The 16,352-nt window shown below is 43.8% G+C and overlaps 1 protein-coding gene across 2 annotated transcripts; it reads right to left on the bottom strand.

The window, feature by feature from the left end:
* Window positions 1-398: 398 nt before the first annotated feature.
* LOC142378988 (bromodomain-containing protein 4-like) lies at window positions 399-14,384 on the bottom strand. Of its 2 annotated transcripts, XM_075464022.1 has the most exons (21): window positions 14,247-14,384; window positions 12,738-12,978; window positions 12,548-12,640; window positions 11,983-12,120; window positions 11,113-11,242; window positions 10,407-10,714; window positions 9,954-10,325; window positions 9,604-9,732; window positions 8,421-8,639; window positions 7,974-8,209; window positions 7,792-7,892; window positions 7,411-7,668; window positions 6,135-6,233; window positions 5,617-6,009; window positions 3,984-4,559; window positions 3,265-3,362; window positions 2,979-3,099; window positions 2,703-2,836; window positions 2,413-2,603; window positions 1,789-2,032; window positions 399-1,686 (listed from the first exon to the last, which is right to left on the bottom strand). In XM_075464022.1, exons 2-21 carry the CDS (start codon window positions 12,864-12,866, stop codon window positions 1,618-1,620), a joined length of 4,038 nt encoding a protein of 1,345 aa, XP_075320137.1. In that variant the 5' UTR covers window positions 12,867-12,978; window positions 14,247-14,384; the 3' UTR covers window positions 399-1,617. The 2 variants fall into 2 exon arrangements, with proteins under 2 accessions (XP_075320137.1, XP_075320136.1); XM_075464021.1 differs by lacking the exons at window positions 7,411-7,668; window positions 14,247-14,384 and having other exon boundaries at window positions 12,738-12,964.
* Window positions 14,385-16,352: the final 1,968 nt, after the last annotated feature.

Genomic DNA, 16,352 nt, shown 5'->3' with positions numbered 1-16,352 from the left:
ACTAAAAGACAGAATCAGAAACAAGAGCCTATTATACAGACTGCTGAAGCTGTGGGCATGATTGTGGCAGACAAGATGGTTAAGAGAGACTAAAAACATGTACATGATGAAAAAAAAACGAAAGAAAAGAAAAAAAGATGTCAGTAAATAAACATCGAAGTGCAGATGTATCGCACAACTACATAATGACGGGACTTAGTAGTCATAAAATTACTTTGAAACCGCTATTTTGTCCAACTATTACAGAGCAAACTGTTGCATAACTTCAGATTTAAAAGGGGATAAAGGAAAATTAAATAGCAATAAAAACATAAGTCTTTAATATAAAGTGAAAAGAAAATTCATTTTACATGTAAAAAAAAAAAAAAAAAAAAAAAAAAAAAAAAATGTGAAAGAAATTTCAGCACTCAATAGATTTGTTTTGGCATAGAGTTGAGAAAAGAAAAGAAAAAAAAAAAAACAGAAAAGGTTTGAGGGAGAATTACACGAAACAATCCTCTCAATAGAACCATAAAAAAAGTTGGGTTTTTTCTTCTTTACAGTAAATTCTACAAATTCAAAACCAGAGCTCAGAGATGAACACACAGACGAGCTTTGCTCCCCACAATCAAAATCTCTTATATTCTTTTTCGCTGACTTTTTGTCTTATATAATATATATTATAAACAAACAATGTGTGTATATATATATATATATATATATATATATACACACACACATTTATTTATATATATATATTTATATATCCATATATCTATTTATATATAATATGTATAATTTGTAGGGTATGATAATTACTTTACAGGCCAGAGCGCTAAGGCAAGGGACACACTCTGAAAGGTTTAAAATGCTGAATGCTGAATGTGGCTGAGGCTCCCCACCTCCTCTGTTTGTGACTGCAGAGAGAGGTAGGAGGAAGTGACGGGAGGAAGGAGGTCTCAGAGGAAAAAACAAAAAGAAAGGGTTTGCGTCCAGGCTGTTTAGCTCTCACTGTGTCCTGAGAAAAAAACACAAACTCTCAGATGATGGCTGAACCTGACAGATGTGACCACTCCAGCCGGATAAAGAGAGGAGGGGAAAAATATACTTAAAAAGAAAAAAGAAAAAAAAGAGCAAAGTGATCCATTTATTTGTTCACCCGTTCCTTTTACAACCCCCCCTCCCTCCCCAAATCTCTCCTGTCACATGCCAGAGAAAAAAGGAGTTTTCACTCTTTCTTTCAGTTTCTTAAATTAAATCCTGCCCTTCACCATTATTACTTTTAAATTAAGGTCTGTCCCCTCCTTTCAATGATTCCTTGATGGAGCTGACTGCTTGGCTGCTCATCCTGCTGTTCCAGGAGATCAAGAACAAACAACCATTAACAACAAGCCAGAAACATGGATCTCAGGGCAGAGGAAAAAGACTTCTGCCTATCTAAATCACTTCCCAATCACATGACACAAGCCAGCTGTTTCAACTACTGAGAGAAAGGGACAGGTATTATTAAGTCTGTATAATGTGGGTGTGCATTTGTGAGGCAGCAACCATGTGTATCAGAGCATTGTTATTTATGTGTATTTTGTGAATTTGCTCCGGTGCGACTATAGGTCCTTCTCTCACGCAGTCACCTTCTGTTCAGAACAGATTCTCTTCAAAAATTGCCATCAGGTCGCTCTGGAAATTTATGTCAATGGTGTCAGCCATCTGCAGAAAAGACGGCAACAAAAAGCGTTACAGGCTGATCGGAAAAAGGATAACAAACAGGAATTCAAAATCTGCACGTCTGATTCGCAGTTCAGTTCGTACCGCTTCTCTCCTGCGCCTCTCCTGTTCGCGGCGGCGAGCCATCTCCCTCTGCTCGTCGAGAGCGTTCTGTGCAGCTGAGGTCGGAGTAGGCGGGGCTTGCTGTGGCGCAGGCGGGGCTTGCGGGGAGTGAGTGGGCGGAGTTGAGGCTGGGGGCGTTGGAGCCAGCGGCGACTGTTGCTCCTGACGACGGCGGGCATCCTCTTGCGCTCGACGAGCATGCTCCATCGTGTCCTCATCGTCACGGCTACGACACGGAAACCAACGACAACAGTGAGAGAGCTGGCTTCAATGATAAAGAAACACATTATGTGGAGGCTCTATGTAAAAAGCCAACATAGATACAGTCGAGACACGTACTGACTGGAACATTAAGGTAATAAAAAGTAAAAAAAAACGACAAAAATAAATAATGAAACGATTATTGGTTTTGGAACGACCATTTCTTAAAAAGCCATCAGCGGAACTTTCTCTTGTAATTACAAACTGTTTTCAATCAGTGGGGTAATATGATATTACACATTTTTTCCAAAATTCAGAGAGCAAGATGTATGAGATCACAGGCAGCAGATAAGAAAACAGAAGTTACGCACCAACATAAGCTACTATGATCTCCCTCAGACGTACCGTAGTTTTTCCTGCTCTCTCCTGGCCTGCTCTGCTTGTGCTTTCAGCTGTCTCTCCCTTTCCTCCTTCTCTCTGGCGGCCCGTCTGAACTGTTCGAAGCTTTCGCTGGAGGAGCGCACCGAGGAAGCTGGTGTGGACTGAGACCTCTGAGCCAGGCTGGCCCACGAACCCATGTTTTTTAACTTTACGTCCTAGAGAGAAGAAAAAAACGTGAAGAGGGTGAGGGAAGAAAATGCACGGTGAGCGGAATAAGTTAACGTGTCATTTTCACATATCATGGTTGTACACACTTGTGTCTTCTTCGGTGCGATGGAAGTTTTGGGTTCTTGCTTGATTTTGATGTCCTGTTGGGAGCAAGGTGGGACTGGGGAGTCTGGCAGGTGGGGAATGGGGCGTGAACCATCCAATGGCTTCATATCTAACCCTGAGGAAGACACAGGTTGAGATCGTTTTAAATATGCATCTTGAGATGTTTTCACACAAGAAGATGAAAAGAATGTAAAGACAGAACGAGACGAGAGACGGCGGGAATCCATAATATGATGCACACAAAATGTTGCACTCACTGTGTTTGCTGTCAGGTTTGTGTGTGTCTTGACGAACTGCAGGGCTGAAGGGCGACGGGGGCAGAACTGGCGACTGCGAAGGCTTCTCCTCTTTCACTACCACAAGGTTGGACCTCTGCTCCTAAAGAAAAATAAAGACAAAATTGGTGCATTCACATCACAAAGTCAAACCAAGACTGTTGTAACGTTTGTGTGGCTCCAAATGTATTCTTTCGGTGCCGTTTGTCTGGCTGATGCTTCCAATCATCACACACATGCAGCAGAATGACGGTCATGAATGGCTTACATGCTTCTTGGTCTGTGAAGGCGACTGCTGTCCCATTGTATGGAACTGAGGCATCTGTGGAGAATGCATCAGAGGAGAAGGGCTCTCACGCAGGCAGCCTAAAAACAAACAAACAACAACAATATGAATATGTATGAATCTGAATATTGGACTTTCTGTTTTGGGCACATCTGCTTTTAAATTCCCTGTTATTGCAGATCAATCAACAGTCATTTGTCATGATGTCACTGACTTATAGTCAGGAAAAGTGCGGCGTATCGAATATTGGCAGCATACAGAAGAAAAGTGCTCCGGCAGGATTTTATGTTGAAACAAATGAAGTGAATATATTCAAACCCCCACCATCAGAAGTACTTCTACACAAGTTCATGATCCTCAAGGTTGATGCTTTTTGTCCCCCAGGTTTTTAACAGGCCTCTAAACTGGAGCATCTGAATTTAAGGGCATCAAAGAATGTGGTGAAGGGGCCATGCTGATTTCCACCCGTGTGTGTGTTTTTTTGGTCGTGGATTATCACATATCATGCCGTGCACATTGTTTTTATACAGGGCACTTTAATGTGCTGTGTGTTTGCACAGCTGCAAACATGACCAAGGGCTTTCCTATGTCAACGGGAGCTTCTGGTACAATAATGGAGCTCCTCCACCACAGCTGTCTCCAGTCTGATGGGGTGGAGCTGCCCACTGTCTCAGAGTGCCGGAGACTTCCAAATATCTCACCTGTTGGAAAAGGCTCCACTTTGCTTCGTGGCGAAAGCTGTTGTTGATGTTGCTGCAACTGTTGGACCTTCTGTTGCAGGACCGCCCCCTTCTGTTGCTGCAAGATTGACGTGTGCGGATGCGGAAACGACGGCGGCATGTGGCCTGGGCCTTGTCTCTGTGGGAGGGCCGTCGCCATGATCTGCGTGTGCATCGGCGGCACCAGCTGCGGCGAATGCGTGTGCAGCGGTTGCGTCTGCGAGGTGGGTCTCGCCTGAAGTGACTGCAGGAGGTTGTGGACCTGACTGAGCGGTGGGGTTGCAGAACTAGTGAGCGTCGGCTCTTCGTCGTCCTCGAGCAGGGCTTGGGGAGGCTGAGCCGAGAGGGTACCCAAGATGCCGTGCGATGGCGGAGAAGGGACCCGCGGGCGGGGGACGGGCTGCGGGAGGTTGAGGGAAACCGTGGGCTGAAGCTGCGGAGAGGAAGATGGAGGCAGGGAGGGAAGCGAGGATGGGGGAGGCTGTGCAGGTTTGGGCGGAAGAGCTGCAGCGCGGTTGCTGGGTCTCGATGGTTGCTGAGGAAGAGCATTATGAATCGCTGCAGAAAGGGAAGACAAGAAATGACAAGAAAGAACAAAGTTGTAGGTTGCTTTTAATCTGGTCACACTAAAAGGCCTTTTGAGGCAAGGCATCTTTATTTATATAGCGCATTTCATACCACAGGCAACTCAATGTGCTTTACATAAAGACGAGGCATTTAAAAGAACAGCATAAAGCAGCATAAAAACAAGAAATTTAAAAGAGAAAAAAAATAGAATAAAAATTAAAACGGTTAAAAGCAATCAAAGAAGAGGGGAAAAAGAAACTCAACCATAAGCACACTGAAAGAGAAATGTTTTTAACCTGGATTTAAAAGTGCTTACAGTTGGGGCTGATTTCAGTTCTGCTGGTAGTTTGTTCCAGTTGTGTGCAGCATAACAGCTAAAAGCTGCTTCACCGTGTCTAGTTTGAACTCTGGGCTCCACTATCTGACCTGAGTCAGCAGATCTCAGAGCTCTACTGGGTTTATACTCTGCTAGCATGTCATTCATGTATTCTGTACCTAAACCATTCCGTGATTTGTAGACGAGTAGCAGAACTTTAAAATCTATTCTGTATCTGACCGGGAGCCGATGTAAAGACTTGAGAACTGGGGTGATGTGATCTGATCTCTTTGTTCTGGTTAAAACTCGGGCTGCAGCGTTCTGAATGAGCTGCAGCTGTTTGAGACTCTTTTGGGGGAGTCCAGTCAGAAGACCGTTACAGTAGTCAAGTCTGCTGGAGATGAAAGCATGAATCAGCTTCTCCTGATCTGTTTGGGACACGAAACCCTTCATTCTGGATATGTTCTTAAGTTTGAGAACTCTTCTGTGGGTGAAAACACTATCATAGCTTCATGCCCGTTTAAAACATGGCAGAAAGAAATCTCAGTGAGCAGGTGAAATAGTTTTAGCTCTTATTTATGAAGTGGGACAGAGGACCATTCATGCATTTAACTGGAAATCAGTTATTTCAGCATCATTAAATTCAGACAATAAAGGCATAATCTCTCCCTCATTAACACGTTTGCTGTGAACAACAGAGTTCATAGCAGGGCGCTGTTCTGGGGTACATACCTGGAGAAGGTATTATGGGATGTTTGTTTAGGAAAGGGTGCGTCTCAGTGGGCATGTGACTGGTGGGTACGTTTGCGTTGAGAATGCCGGAGACAACAGGGGCACCGGCGGTGGCAATGGTCGCACTGGGCTCGGTGTTGGACTGCGTTAGGTGAGGGTTCATGAACTGGGCCAGAGGATCAAATCCTGAGGTCATAAGTTGGGAGGAGTCCAGAGACGGGACAGAGACGGGGACAGGAGGAGGGGGGACAAATGGTGGTTTGGACTGGACCGGCTGAGGCTGAGGCTGAAGCACAGGAGCCACCGGGCCCATTCCAACACTGAGGGACTGGTGGTGCGGTCTTTTTGTCTCCTTATTGGTCGATGTCTTCTTTTGCTGCTTGGGAACCAGCCCTGGAAGGAGAGACAAAGGAGGGGCCGGAGAGGTCTATGAAATGACGAGATTCATGCTGATCAACTGCAGCTGCGAGTTAGCCAGACGTGATAAGCTTGCACGCAGCGGTGAGTGGGTGCGTTACCATTCTCAGAGTCTTCACTATCAGAGGAGTCACTGCTGCCTGAAGATGAGGATCCCGTCTTCATCTTTGTCACATTCGTCATTTCCAGAGACTTCTCTACTGCAACGAAAGCCACAAAATTTAGATGATAACTTCCTTTTCAGCGGGTTGCTTTTATAAGGAAAACGAACAAAACAAAACATCTTTGATTTGGTTTGACGGTTAATGAAGAGTGTGTCAATACAGGCAAATAACCTGGTAAAAAGGAATTTGGTCCTTAAATCATCATTAAGATTAGATTCGTTATTAGCAAGATTAGATAAACTACACATTTTGTTATTACACAACATAAATGCTTTTTTTTAATGAATTCTTTGATCATGAAACAAATAACATCAAAAGATTCCACGAGGCACGTGAAAGGATTCAGATTTAACAAGCAGATTTGAAACTGGATTTGGCTTTAATGGAAATAAAAAAAAACATCCCCAGTTGTTTGGAACTGATGTCGAACAATCACAACTTTTTGCGATCAAATTAGGAGCAGGTGCTTGAAAATGTGGACAATCAGACTTTGACATAAAGTCTGCACTTCAGAGGAACTGTACAGACCGGGTCAAGTGTCAAAGCTTTACTACTCCACATTAATTAGGCAAAAACATCACTGTTACACAATTAGGATGATGAGACTCAGGGAACCATTTACAAAACTAATCATACGATTACGACTGAAGTGATTGCGATTCAGATTACGGATCGTGATTCCACCAAAAAGACCATCATATCGTCTGCTGGCCTTAATCATTTCAAATAACAATGTCACATTGTTATCATTGCATTTAAGGGCTTAATAATTTCCCTTGCGAGACAAAGCTGAAGCATCGTGTGAAAACACTGGACGTAGCGGAGTGTTAAAACTCCAGCACAAAGGAACAGCACGGGCTGCTGCACTATCACAAAACTTCCTCTAGGAACGCCTAAGCTGTGCGCCTGCACAGCGATTAGTATCATGAATGCTCTCTGTGACAACCATGTACTCATCTGTGGAGGAGCTCATTTTTGTTTTACTGGGACCTCGAACAACAAGCAGGCTGCCGTTTGACAAGCTGTAAGACTGGACTGGTTGGTCCTCATAAGGACTTCTGACTCACTTGCTGCTGCTCTGAGATGACTGACAGCGCAATTAAAAAACATTTAACATGCCTCAGCTGAGCCTGACTTGATAGGATTTTTGGTAATAATATCACAGTACTAGTACCAGTAAAGAGACGCTGGGCACAGATAAATAAAAGCCAACCTGATGGTTTTTTCTTCTTTTTGAGGCAGCTGGAGACGTATTTCTCCAGCTCTCTCAGCGTGGAGGGCTTCAGTGTCTCAAAGTCTATCTCAATCTCATCGGGGTTTGAGTTCTTCAGCGAAGGCTCACGCGTTTGGATTATGTGCACGACTCGACCCAGTTTGTCACCAGGCAATTTGTTTATGTCCAGGCTCAACTGGCGCTTCTCCTCGTATGACATTGGCTTACATCTGTCAGCAGACAGACCCCCAAACACATCTGAAGAGGAAAACATCACATTGGACTGACACCGAGTCTTTGATATATGAAAATCTTTATCTAGCACTCATGTAGACAAAAATGACATGCATAAGTATTGCATCCGTCCTGTGGTATACATACCTACATCATCCTCTGCTTCAAGAGAGGCCGAAGGGACAAGAGGGACTGGGCCTGGCTGGGGGGGCACAGCTAGGCGATTGTTTTTGATTCCCTCCTTCTTACTGCAATCAGAAAATGATAAAATTAGCTCCAGTTCAAGCAGCAACAGTAACATCTTGGTTTGTTAGCAGAGTTAAACCTACCCGGGCTTTTTCCTGTCCTTCTTTACCATGACAGGATCCTTGCCGCTCTTGCTTTTCTTGGAAGTCTGAAGCATCCCAAGGGAAGGAGTCTCCGCAGGTTCCTCTGCTCCCATCTTCTTCTTGTGCTTTTCTTTCTTCTTCTCCTTCTCCTTCTCCTTCTTGTCTCTCTCTTTCTTCTTGGGCTTGCTGACCTGTGGCTGGGAGAGTGCTGCCAGCTGCTCATGGACAGCCTTAAGCTACAGGTCACAAACACACACACACACACACACACACACACACACACACACACACACACACACACACACACAAAGCTGTTGCATCAAAAGATGGCAAGCGCTAAAGTCTGGGAATTTACCTGTCTGTGTTTACCCATGATTGGTTCAGCATGGCCCACCCACCTTTCATGCCTCATAAGCCTCCCTCCCTATTTAATTTCCAGAATCTAACCTGTTCCTGCAACTCAGCCAATCGATGTTGCCTGTCATGTTCCGAGTCTCCTGCAGAGGATTCCGATTCAGAGGAACTGGAGCTGTCGTCGGAAATGGCAGAAGGAGGCGGGGCTTGCCGAATGGAGGGTGCAGGGTGGAGGGCCGATGATGGAGTGGGAACAGGGGTGGGCTCCTCGAGATCGTCAGGCATTTTGGCAAATCGCATCTCAAACACATCCTGTTAAGACAGGAGGACAGCAGGAGAAGCTGTGAGCTCGACCGTAACCAGAAATGATTTCTGCATACTTGCAGTGGGTCATAAAACATTTTCAAATCCGTTAAAGTCTTCCACTTTATTGACACTGAATTTGATCATTTTCTCAAGTGTTAAGTGGAATTTCTCCACTGGACATTGGAGAGAGATCGAAGCGTAAACAAAGCTACAGAATACGATCAGTAAAAGAGAAAAGGTAATGTTGCTTTTTCTCCAGCATTATGCTGAAGTTACGGTGATGCAATATAGCACATCACAAGTATACAAAGCTCAGCATATAGAGACTAAAACTGTTCTCAACACACTTTGGATCTTCTGAACTTACCAGAAAACACAAACTGGATAAAACATTTTGACCCCTGATCAAACACATGCAAGTAGCTCTCAATGCTGCTCTTTGAGCCGAAGAAGAGGAAAGCGAGACACTTTATTCGGTTGTACAGAGCACCGGGTTCCACCAGCTGCTGAAGACCTCGGATCTCTGGCCCAAGATTTCATCACAAACTTCCATTTACAGAAACAGCTCAGTAAGTAAAGCTATTCAAGAAGCCATGATGTGTGATTTTCTGCGAGTCCTGAGGTGAGTCAGTGATACAGATGCCTTAAATTCAGGAAACTTCAAAATAAAAGGTGTGCAAAGCTTGCAGGATCACTCCCAACACATACTTGAAGCGGTCATTGCTGCACTGATTGGAAACTTCATTTTCATACTTTCAATAAATCACGAAAACACTCCGAATGGTTTAACTTGGCCACTGTGGGAAAACGGATGCTGACTAACGAAGAAAAGTCTAACACAAAACAAAATGTGGAAAAATTTAAGGGTCTGAACACTTTGTCCCGTGCAGATTTTCACATACTTCTGGTCATGCTGAGTATCTAATCTCTGCTCGAGTTTGCTTGGTCATGTGTGAAATGCTTCATTTACCTGTAATTTGCGCGCCATGGATACCACATCATGGTCGGGCGGGTTGTACTTGTAACAGTTTGAGAACATCAACCTGACGTCGGCTGCAAACTCCGCTGCTTCTCTGTACTGTCGGTTGTCCAACTTTTTCTGAGGGAGACACAAAAATCTCGTCAGTGTTTTGCAGAACTGAGAACTGCAAGTCGAACATCTGAAATGTGACACATAAAGCTCAATCTGAATGATCTATTTGATCGCACAAACTGATTAAATGCTCCACCCTAACACAGATACAAAGCCATAGCCTTAAAACATTTACCACATTAAAGTGAGAGGTTTCCATAGAAAAGCCATCTATTCTTATAAATCACCTTGATGGCGCTGAGATCCATTGGGTGCTTGATGATTTCATGGTAGTCGTGGAGGCCGAGGGCTTTTGCATCGACGGGTTTGTAAAAAGGCCAGGCGTACGCCACGTGTTTCTTAGACAGCATCTCTCTAATGAGGCGCGCGCAGGAGCGCAACTGCTCCTGACGCTTCGGCGTCCCCATCCCTCCCGTCTCCAAACCTCCACCCAGGTGATGCTGCGAGTCTGGCTGCGAGGGGTCTCTTTTGGGTTGCTTTAATGGCCGATTATTGTCTCGGCGCGGCCGAGTGGCATCAGATACGGGAGGCGATTCACTGAGCTGGTCATTGGCTGTGGGTGTTGTGGTGTCTGCTTTCCGCTTCTGGCTCTTCCTTTGCTGTTGCAACGTGAGAGGTAGAAAGTTAGAAGTCGAAGATCTGCTAGCGTCTTATCAGAATGGATATGGACTTATTTTTACCTTGATGAGAGCTGGAGAGCTCTGCAGCATTGGGGCTGGAAGGAGGCCGGGGTGCGTCACGGCTGGAGGAGGAACAGATGTCATGCCCTGGGTCAGGACGTCTGGGGTGGGGAGAGGGAACGGGGGTCCCAAATGTGGAACGTGGTTGGTGGGAGTGGGAGGCACACGTGGGGGCTGAGGCAGGGTTAGGGGTGGGGCTGGAGGACCCCGGGGCTGTGGAGTGGTTGATGGGGATGAAAAGCCTCTCGTATTTGGGGTGGTGGAAGGGGAGGATGAGTCTTGCCCTGAATCCGACTTCGACATCAGAGCTGTAAAGGAGTGCAAGACAAGAGGAGCGCCAAGATTTAACCTCAAGTCTCACAGGCGCCGAGCAACCAAAACCTGATTCAGCAATTAACATTCGAAGCCAGGTGTGCGTGAAACGAGTGCAGACAACTGAAGTCCAAACTTGTATGTCTACATACAAGCTTGGCAACTTGGATAAGTACAATTTACAGTTCACTCAAAGTGACTCCTCCCCATTATCTTTGGACTTTCCCAATAATCAACTCAAAAACAATAATAATCTCTATTGTAGAGACAAAAATACCCTTTGGACTTAAGGACTGCGAGGGACTACTGACTTTTGTTGGTCACATGCAAAGTACGTACCTCCTTTTAATAGAAATATAAAAAAGAAAAGAAAAAAGAAGGAAAGAAATCCTACCAGACTCTCGCCTGCCACGCCGTCCCTTCGTCACCACAGCAATCTCTGTTTCTTCCTGCGGCATCTCCGTAATCTTCTGAAGAAAGAGCTTTTCCAAGGCCTCGGCCATCAGGACAATATCATCCCCGGGCTGAACACACAGGTAAATGGACACGTTTAGGGTACATTTATCTCGCTGTACAGAAGCCTTCTCTATTCAGGAAATTCTTTTAACCGAGGCCTTACTTCTAGTAGCATTAAATCAATTAATCAGTTCCTCCTAATCGGAGGCTGTTGTTAAACTAAGTTTAAATTGGTATAAATGGTTCTAAAATTTAGTCAAACATGTGACAACAATCTGTACCTGCAACTTCCAAAGTCAAGCTCCTTCATCTGTTATATCACCTTGTAGCAGTGAAGCGGTTGCAGGTTATGATTGTGAAGATTGGTCAAGTAAGAAGAAGTAAAATCTCAGAATTTTCCTTTTAGTTCTGTTCACACAACAAGATTTTTGCTGTATGTTTCTCTCGAGTTCGGGAGTCTTTGCTGAGAAGAAAGGGTCCATTTCTCTGCACAGTTTCTCTTTGGCAAGTCTCCCATGATATGACATCAGAGAGGCATGGGGTGTTCTTGCCAACATTTAACCAAATTCTGCTCAATTTCCTGAGCAGAATCTGTGACGTCTCTGGAAGCCTAACAAATCCCCCCTCTTCGCAGTGATCACGCATAGCGACTGGTGGCCGCTGATCTAACTCAGCCTCAGATCTGAACCATTTGTCTGCGTTGTGAAAACGGGAATTGAAATTTTGTGGTGTGAACTAGGCTTTAATGTGAGTGATTAAACATTTGAGCAGGACAATGCATGGGACAAGACTTTGTAAGGTGGCTGACCTTGTTGTAGATGTAGCAGTTTGTGAACATTGTGTTGAAGTCCTGGATACATTCCTGGGCGTTCCAGTAATAGTTGTTCTCGAGGCGTTTTCTTATCGTGCCCATGTCCATAGGAATCTTTATGATCTTATAGTAGTCCTTGATGAAAGAGGAGAGGAGGCACTGATTATTCTCATCTTGCGTCATAGCAAACTCTCAGAATTTTTATTATTCCTATCATTTCTTTATCCCGACTTACCAAATCAATCAATAGCTACAACTTTCAATTTTACTATACGTTCTTCTTCTGTACAACCAAATCCTGCAGAAAAAAATACTGCAAGACTTCAGGTACGAAGGGAAAAAAATTAAGTTTAAGTGGAGTAAAAAAGTCAAGTCAGCTGCTAAATGTGTCAACTGCAGATGTGAGTCTGCAATAACTATTCATTTAGTGCTTGGCAGCACATCCACCTGCACTGCTGGATACTTTCCATACAAAATTCAATTAGTGGTCCCCCCAATGCTGATGTGTACTTTGAACTATAGAGTTTGATTACAGAAACCATGAGAACAAAATGTGACTCACAGGCAAACCGAGTTTGACTGAATCTACAGGTGCTTGGAAGGGCCATGCAAACTGGTGTTTCCATAATGTCTTCAACACCACTTTAAGCAGGTACTGAAAAAGAGTAAAATGAGACAAAACAGACATTAAACTGAGGACAAATAAGTGGATGGAGTTGGCATGTTACCGACACAAACCAAAATAAAGCTACCTGGAGCTGGTTGGTCTGTCGTTTGGGCCTGGAAGGGTTCCATGTTTCAGGGGGAGGAGGGTTGAAGGGGAGAGGTGGTGGAGCAGAGGGAGGGTTCTGGCTGCTGCCGGCCTCCACTCCGTCTCCCATCGCAGTGGTGGGTTGCAGTGGCTGAGCGGACAGTTTAGGCAGATTGGACCTGGCAGGGGCAGGTGGTAGCGGGGGGCCCCCCCTCAGGCCATTACATTCCTCACGTGACTCTCTGAAAAGATGATCAGAAAAGACTTCATCTCCACAGCATTAGTCTGTGTGTGTGTTTATAACTCCAGTCAACTCTGACTCAACTTTCTCCGAATACACATCACATGCTCAGAAAACAAACCACTATCAGGAACTCGGTGTCAGGCAACTTTCTATTTGCTCCGTTTCAATTATCTCCCGCTTTCATGCCTCTGTCTGCATTCAGCCTCAGAGGCCTCTGTGTGGGACAGAGAGGCAACATGGGAAACAGTTGACGCCCCCGCCCCTCAAGAAAACTGCACATCATCTCATCTTTGTCACTGAAACTGATGTGTCAAACTACGTGGCTAATTTTGTTTTAATGTAGTATGCATTCTGTCAATGAGGACACAATGTCTCTGTTTAAAACATGCATAACATGTTTGCTGTCAAGCTCTTAAGACTATAACATTTCTGATTACAGATCAAATATCGTAAACACTGTTTGGCAGCAGACACACCAAATACTGGAACTATTAAACATAAGCATATTACATTTAATCCACTATTGGTTTGAGATTAGCCATGCTGGAGCTTTTGACTAGTGTTTTTACTACAAGCTGACAAATAGCCTGAAGTCCATTTTCATACTACTGCTGTGATTAAAAGTTGGAGCAATTAAACTGTATAAGGGGAAGGTGGAGCTAGTGATGGCAATGGTTACTTTCCCCCAAATGAAACTAAAGATGAAACTAAATGGTCATGGTTAGCGACAATACAGCCCTTTTTACACTAGTCAAAAAAGCCTGCTAACACCCGCAAACATCTGGCTCTTGAGTGCAATGTGAAAGTATTTCATCTGCATTCTCTCCCCTCAAATTACTCTGCAGGTTTTAATCAGCTTCAGCGCAACATCCGAGTTTACACGATTCATTTCTCTGAGAAAGCTGTGTGTGTCTGACATCTGAGGTCCAGACAAACGTAGCAAGCTATCCTGATCATTTCAGAGTCGCCATCACCATAAACACAACCTGCAGGGTACAGCGTGACGTCATGGCTTCGTGTTGTTGCGACACACCTGTCCTCTGAGAGGTTACAGGCCTACAGGAGAAGTAGGCTGATGAAAAACTCCTTGCAAAACGTAATGGGAGGTGCATATGGTGTATAAGCTCTTAAAACGCTCACAGTGTTCTTAAACTTTTTAACCGCAGGTAAAATGTAGTCCTTCACTTACATGAAATGTCATTGACAAAGTCTTGCATGTGATTTAAGAACAATCTCACAAAGACCAAATATTTTCCAGGGACTTACATGTTTGATGCTTTACAGCTGTCCTCTAAACTACTAGAGTGATCATATCTCAGTTGGTGAGGCAGCCGTCTCCTGAGGTGACACGGGACGCTCGTCAGTGACACGCTGCGGCAACACACACGTTCGGAGCAGAGGGTCACACCTGTATGAGAGAGAAATACACACGTGAATGCAGGATGCCAAATATGGATGGTTTCTAATGAGAATTGAAAATAATTTTAGAGAGATAAACATCCGGTTATGCAGTCGTACGCATTTGTGATCAGAATCCATGATTTTCACTTCAAGAAAAAAATGGCACAAACAAGTGTTGTCCTCTCCATTTCCACATATTTCCACAGCTCTGCAGTCAAAGGCAGTCTTTAAATATATATATCAAAAGTTTGGTCTTGAGCAATAGATCCCCAGACATTTTCTAGGAACACAGACTGTTTTTTTCCCCCTCTCATTTTTAGTCCAGTCTTCGTTACCCGAGTGTGTTCAGAGGAATGTGTTTGTTGTTAGCTAAACCACTTGTCTATCAATCACTGAAGCATAAAAAAAAACACCAAAAAATTAAAACAAGAAATGACATAAATGACGTCGCAAAGAACCAATTTTAAAATCTTGAGACGGTTAAGTTACCTGCAATCTGTTGCACAAACATAATTTCATCTTTACCTCCATCTACAAAAAGGGCAAAAGATAACGCACTTTGACCAACATAAAACAGTATTTTTAAACCCACAAAGTAATTATCAGATTTTTGTCAACAGAAAAAGTTGGCAGATCTAAGCAATGTGTGCAGTGTGTCCTTAAAGTATTTGAGGACACTGGACAAGTGGAGGACAAAATAAGTCTAAAAAAACCCAACTATCTACAGCAGATGAACACTAGCTGAAAGTGACGTTGCAAAGTCCTGACACATGACCTAAGAGATATGTCTGATCCCACAATTGATCCATTTACTGTTCACTTAAGCCTCATCTGCAATGGTCTCCATGGTAGGATAGCTGTGAAGAAGCCATTCTTAAGGAAGGGAAACGGGGAGAAAAGGCTAAGGTATACCAAACGACACAAGAAGTGGACTGAAAATCAGTGGCAACAGGTCTTATGGAGTGATGAATCCTCCCCAGAGCCTGGACCTCAACATTATTGAAGCAGTGTGGGATCATCTTGACCGAACGGAACAAAAGGCACCTGAAGAAGAGCTTTGAAAAGTCCTCCAACAAGCCCGGAGAACTATTCCTGAAGTTCCTATTACTATTGCTCCGTTTTTGCCTTATATACAGTATTTCCATCTCAATTTGCACATTTCATGAAATTATTACACCTATTTCCTGTTTTCTTGGCAATGTTTTAAAAAAAAGAATAGGGGGTTGAACCATGAATGCTTGATGAGTGAGGAATGTCTCTCCTTCTTCAGAAAAACCAAAGCACTCAAGTTGACATAAGATTGGCATGTTTACAACCACGCTCCAGAGATAAAGCAACACAAGCTAGAATGCATAACCTAAGTAGGCCGTATGGGAACACATTTAATACACTAAGTTCAACAACCTATAGCAACAAATAACGATATCATACCTTATTGGTATGAGAATTAAAATAAAATGCAGAATACATTCAAAGTTGATCAGCAGATTGTATGTCTGAATATCTACATATTTAGTCAAAAGACAGACTTTCTCGACAGTATGTAAAGTAAATATTATCGTTTGGTTTTAATCCAACATTACATTGCTTTTGCTGTTAATTCTAAATGTACGCGATGCTACAAATGTGTACTGACATCAGCAGTGTCGCAGCTATTGTCATTAACAACCCAAACATGCAGCGAATATGATTAGACAGATTAGTGCTTCAACAAAATATGTCAGTTTGCTGTTATTCCACGACAACCACTATTGCTATGCGAAGAAAAACAGAAGTTGCTGGCAGCAAAATAACGCAAATAACAAATCCGTGAGCACAGTTTAACGAAAGCAAAGCTTGCTCCACTCCTTTTCCTTGCTAACCTTCCATGTCAGTGCGTCGCCATGTTGACTGTGATCAAGTGACAGCTCCGCACGTAAACGCCGTTTCAGGGTACAACTTCCACCGGGTTGATATTCTCGAAATGACGTA

Source organism: Odontesthes bonariensis, chromosome 4 (genome assembly GCF_027942865.1).
Source record: "Odontesthes bonariensis isolate fOdoBon6 chromosome 4, fOdoBon6.hap1, whole genome shotgun sequence".
Taxonomy (NCBI): Eukaryota; Metazoa; Chordata; class Actinopteri; order Atheriniformes; family Atherinopsidae; genus Odontesthes; species Odontesthes bonariensis.
The sequence above is the reverse complement of the archived record's forward strand: the minus strand, read 5'-3'. Positions and strand labels throughout refer to the sequence as shown.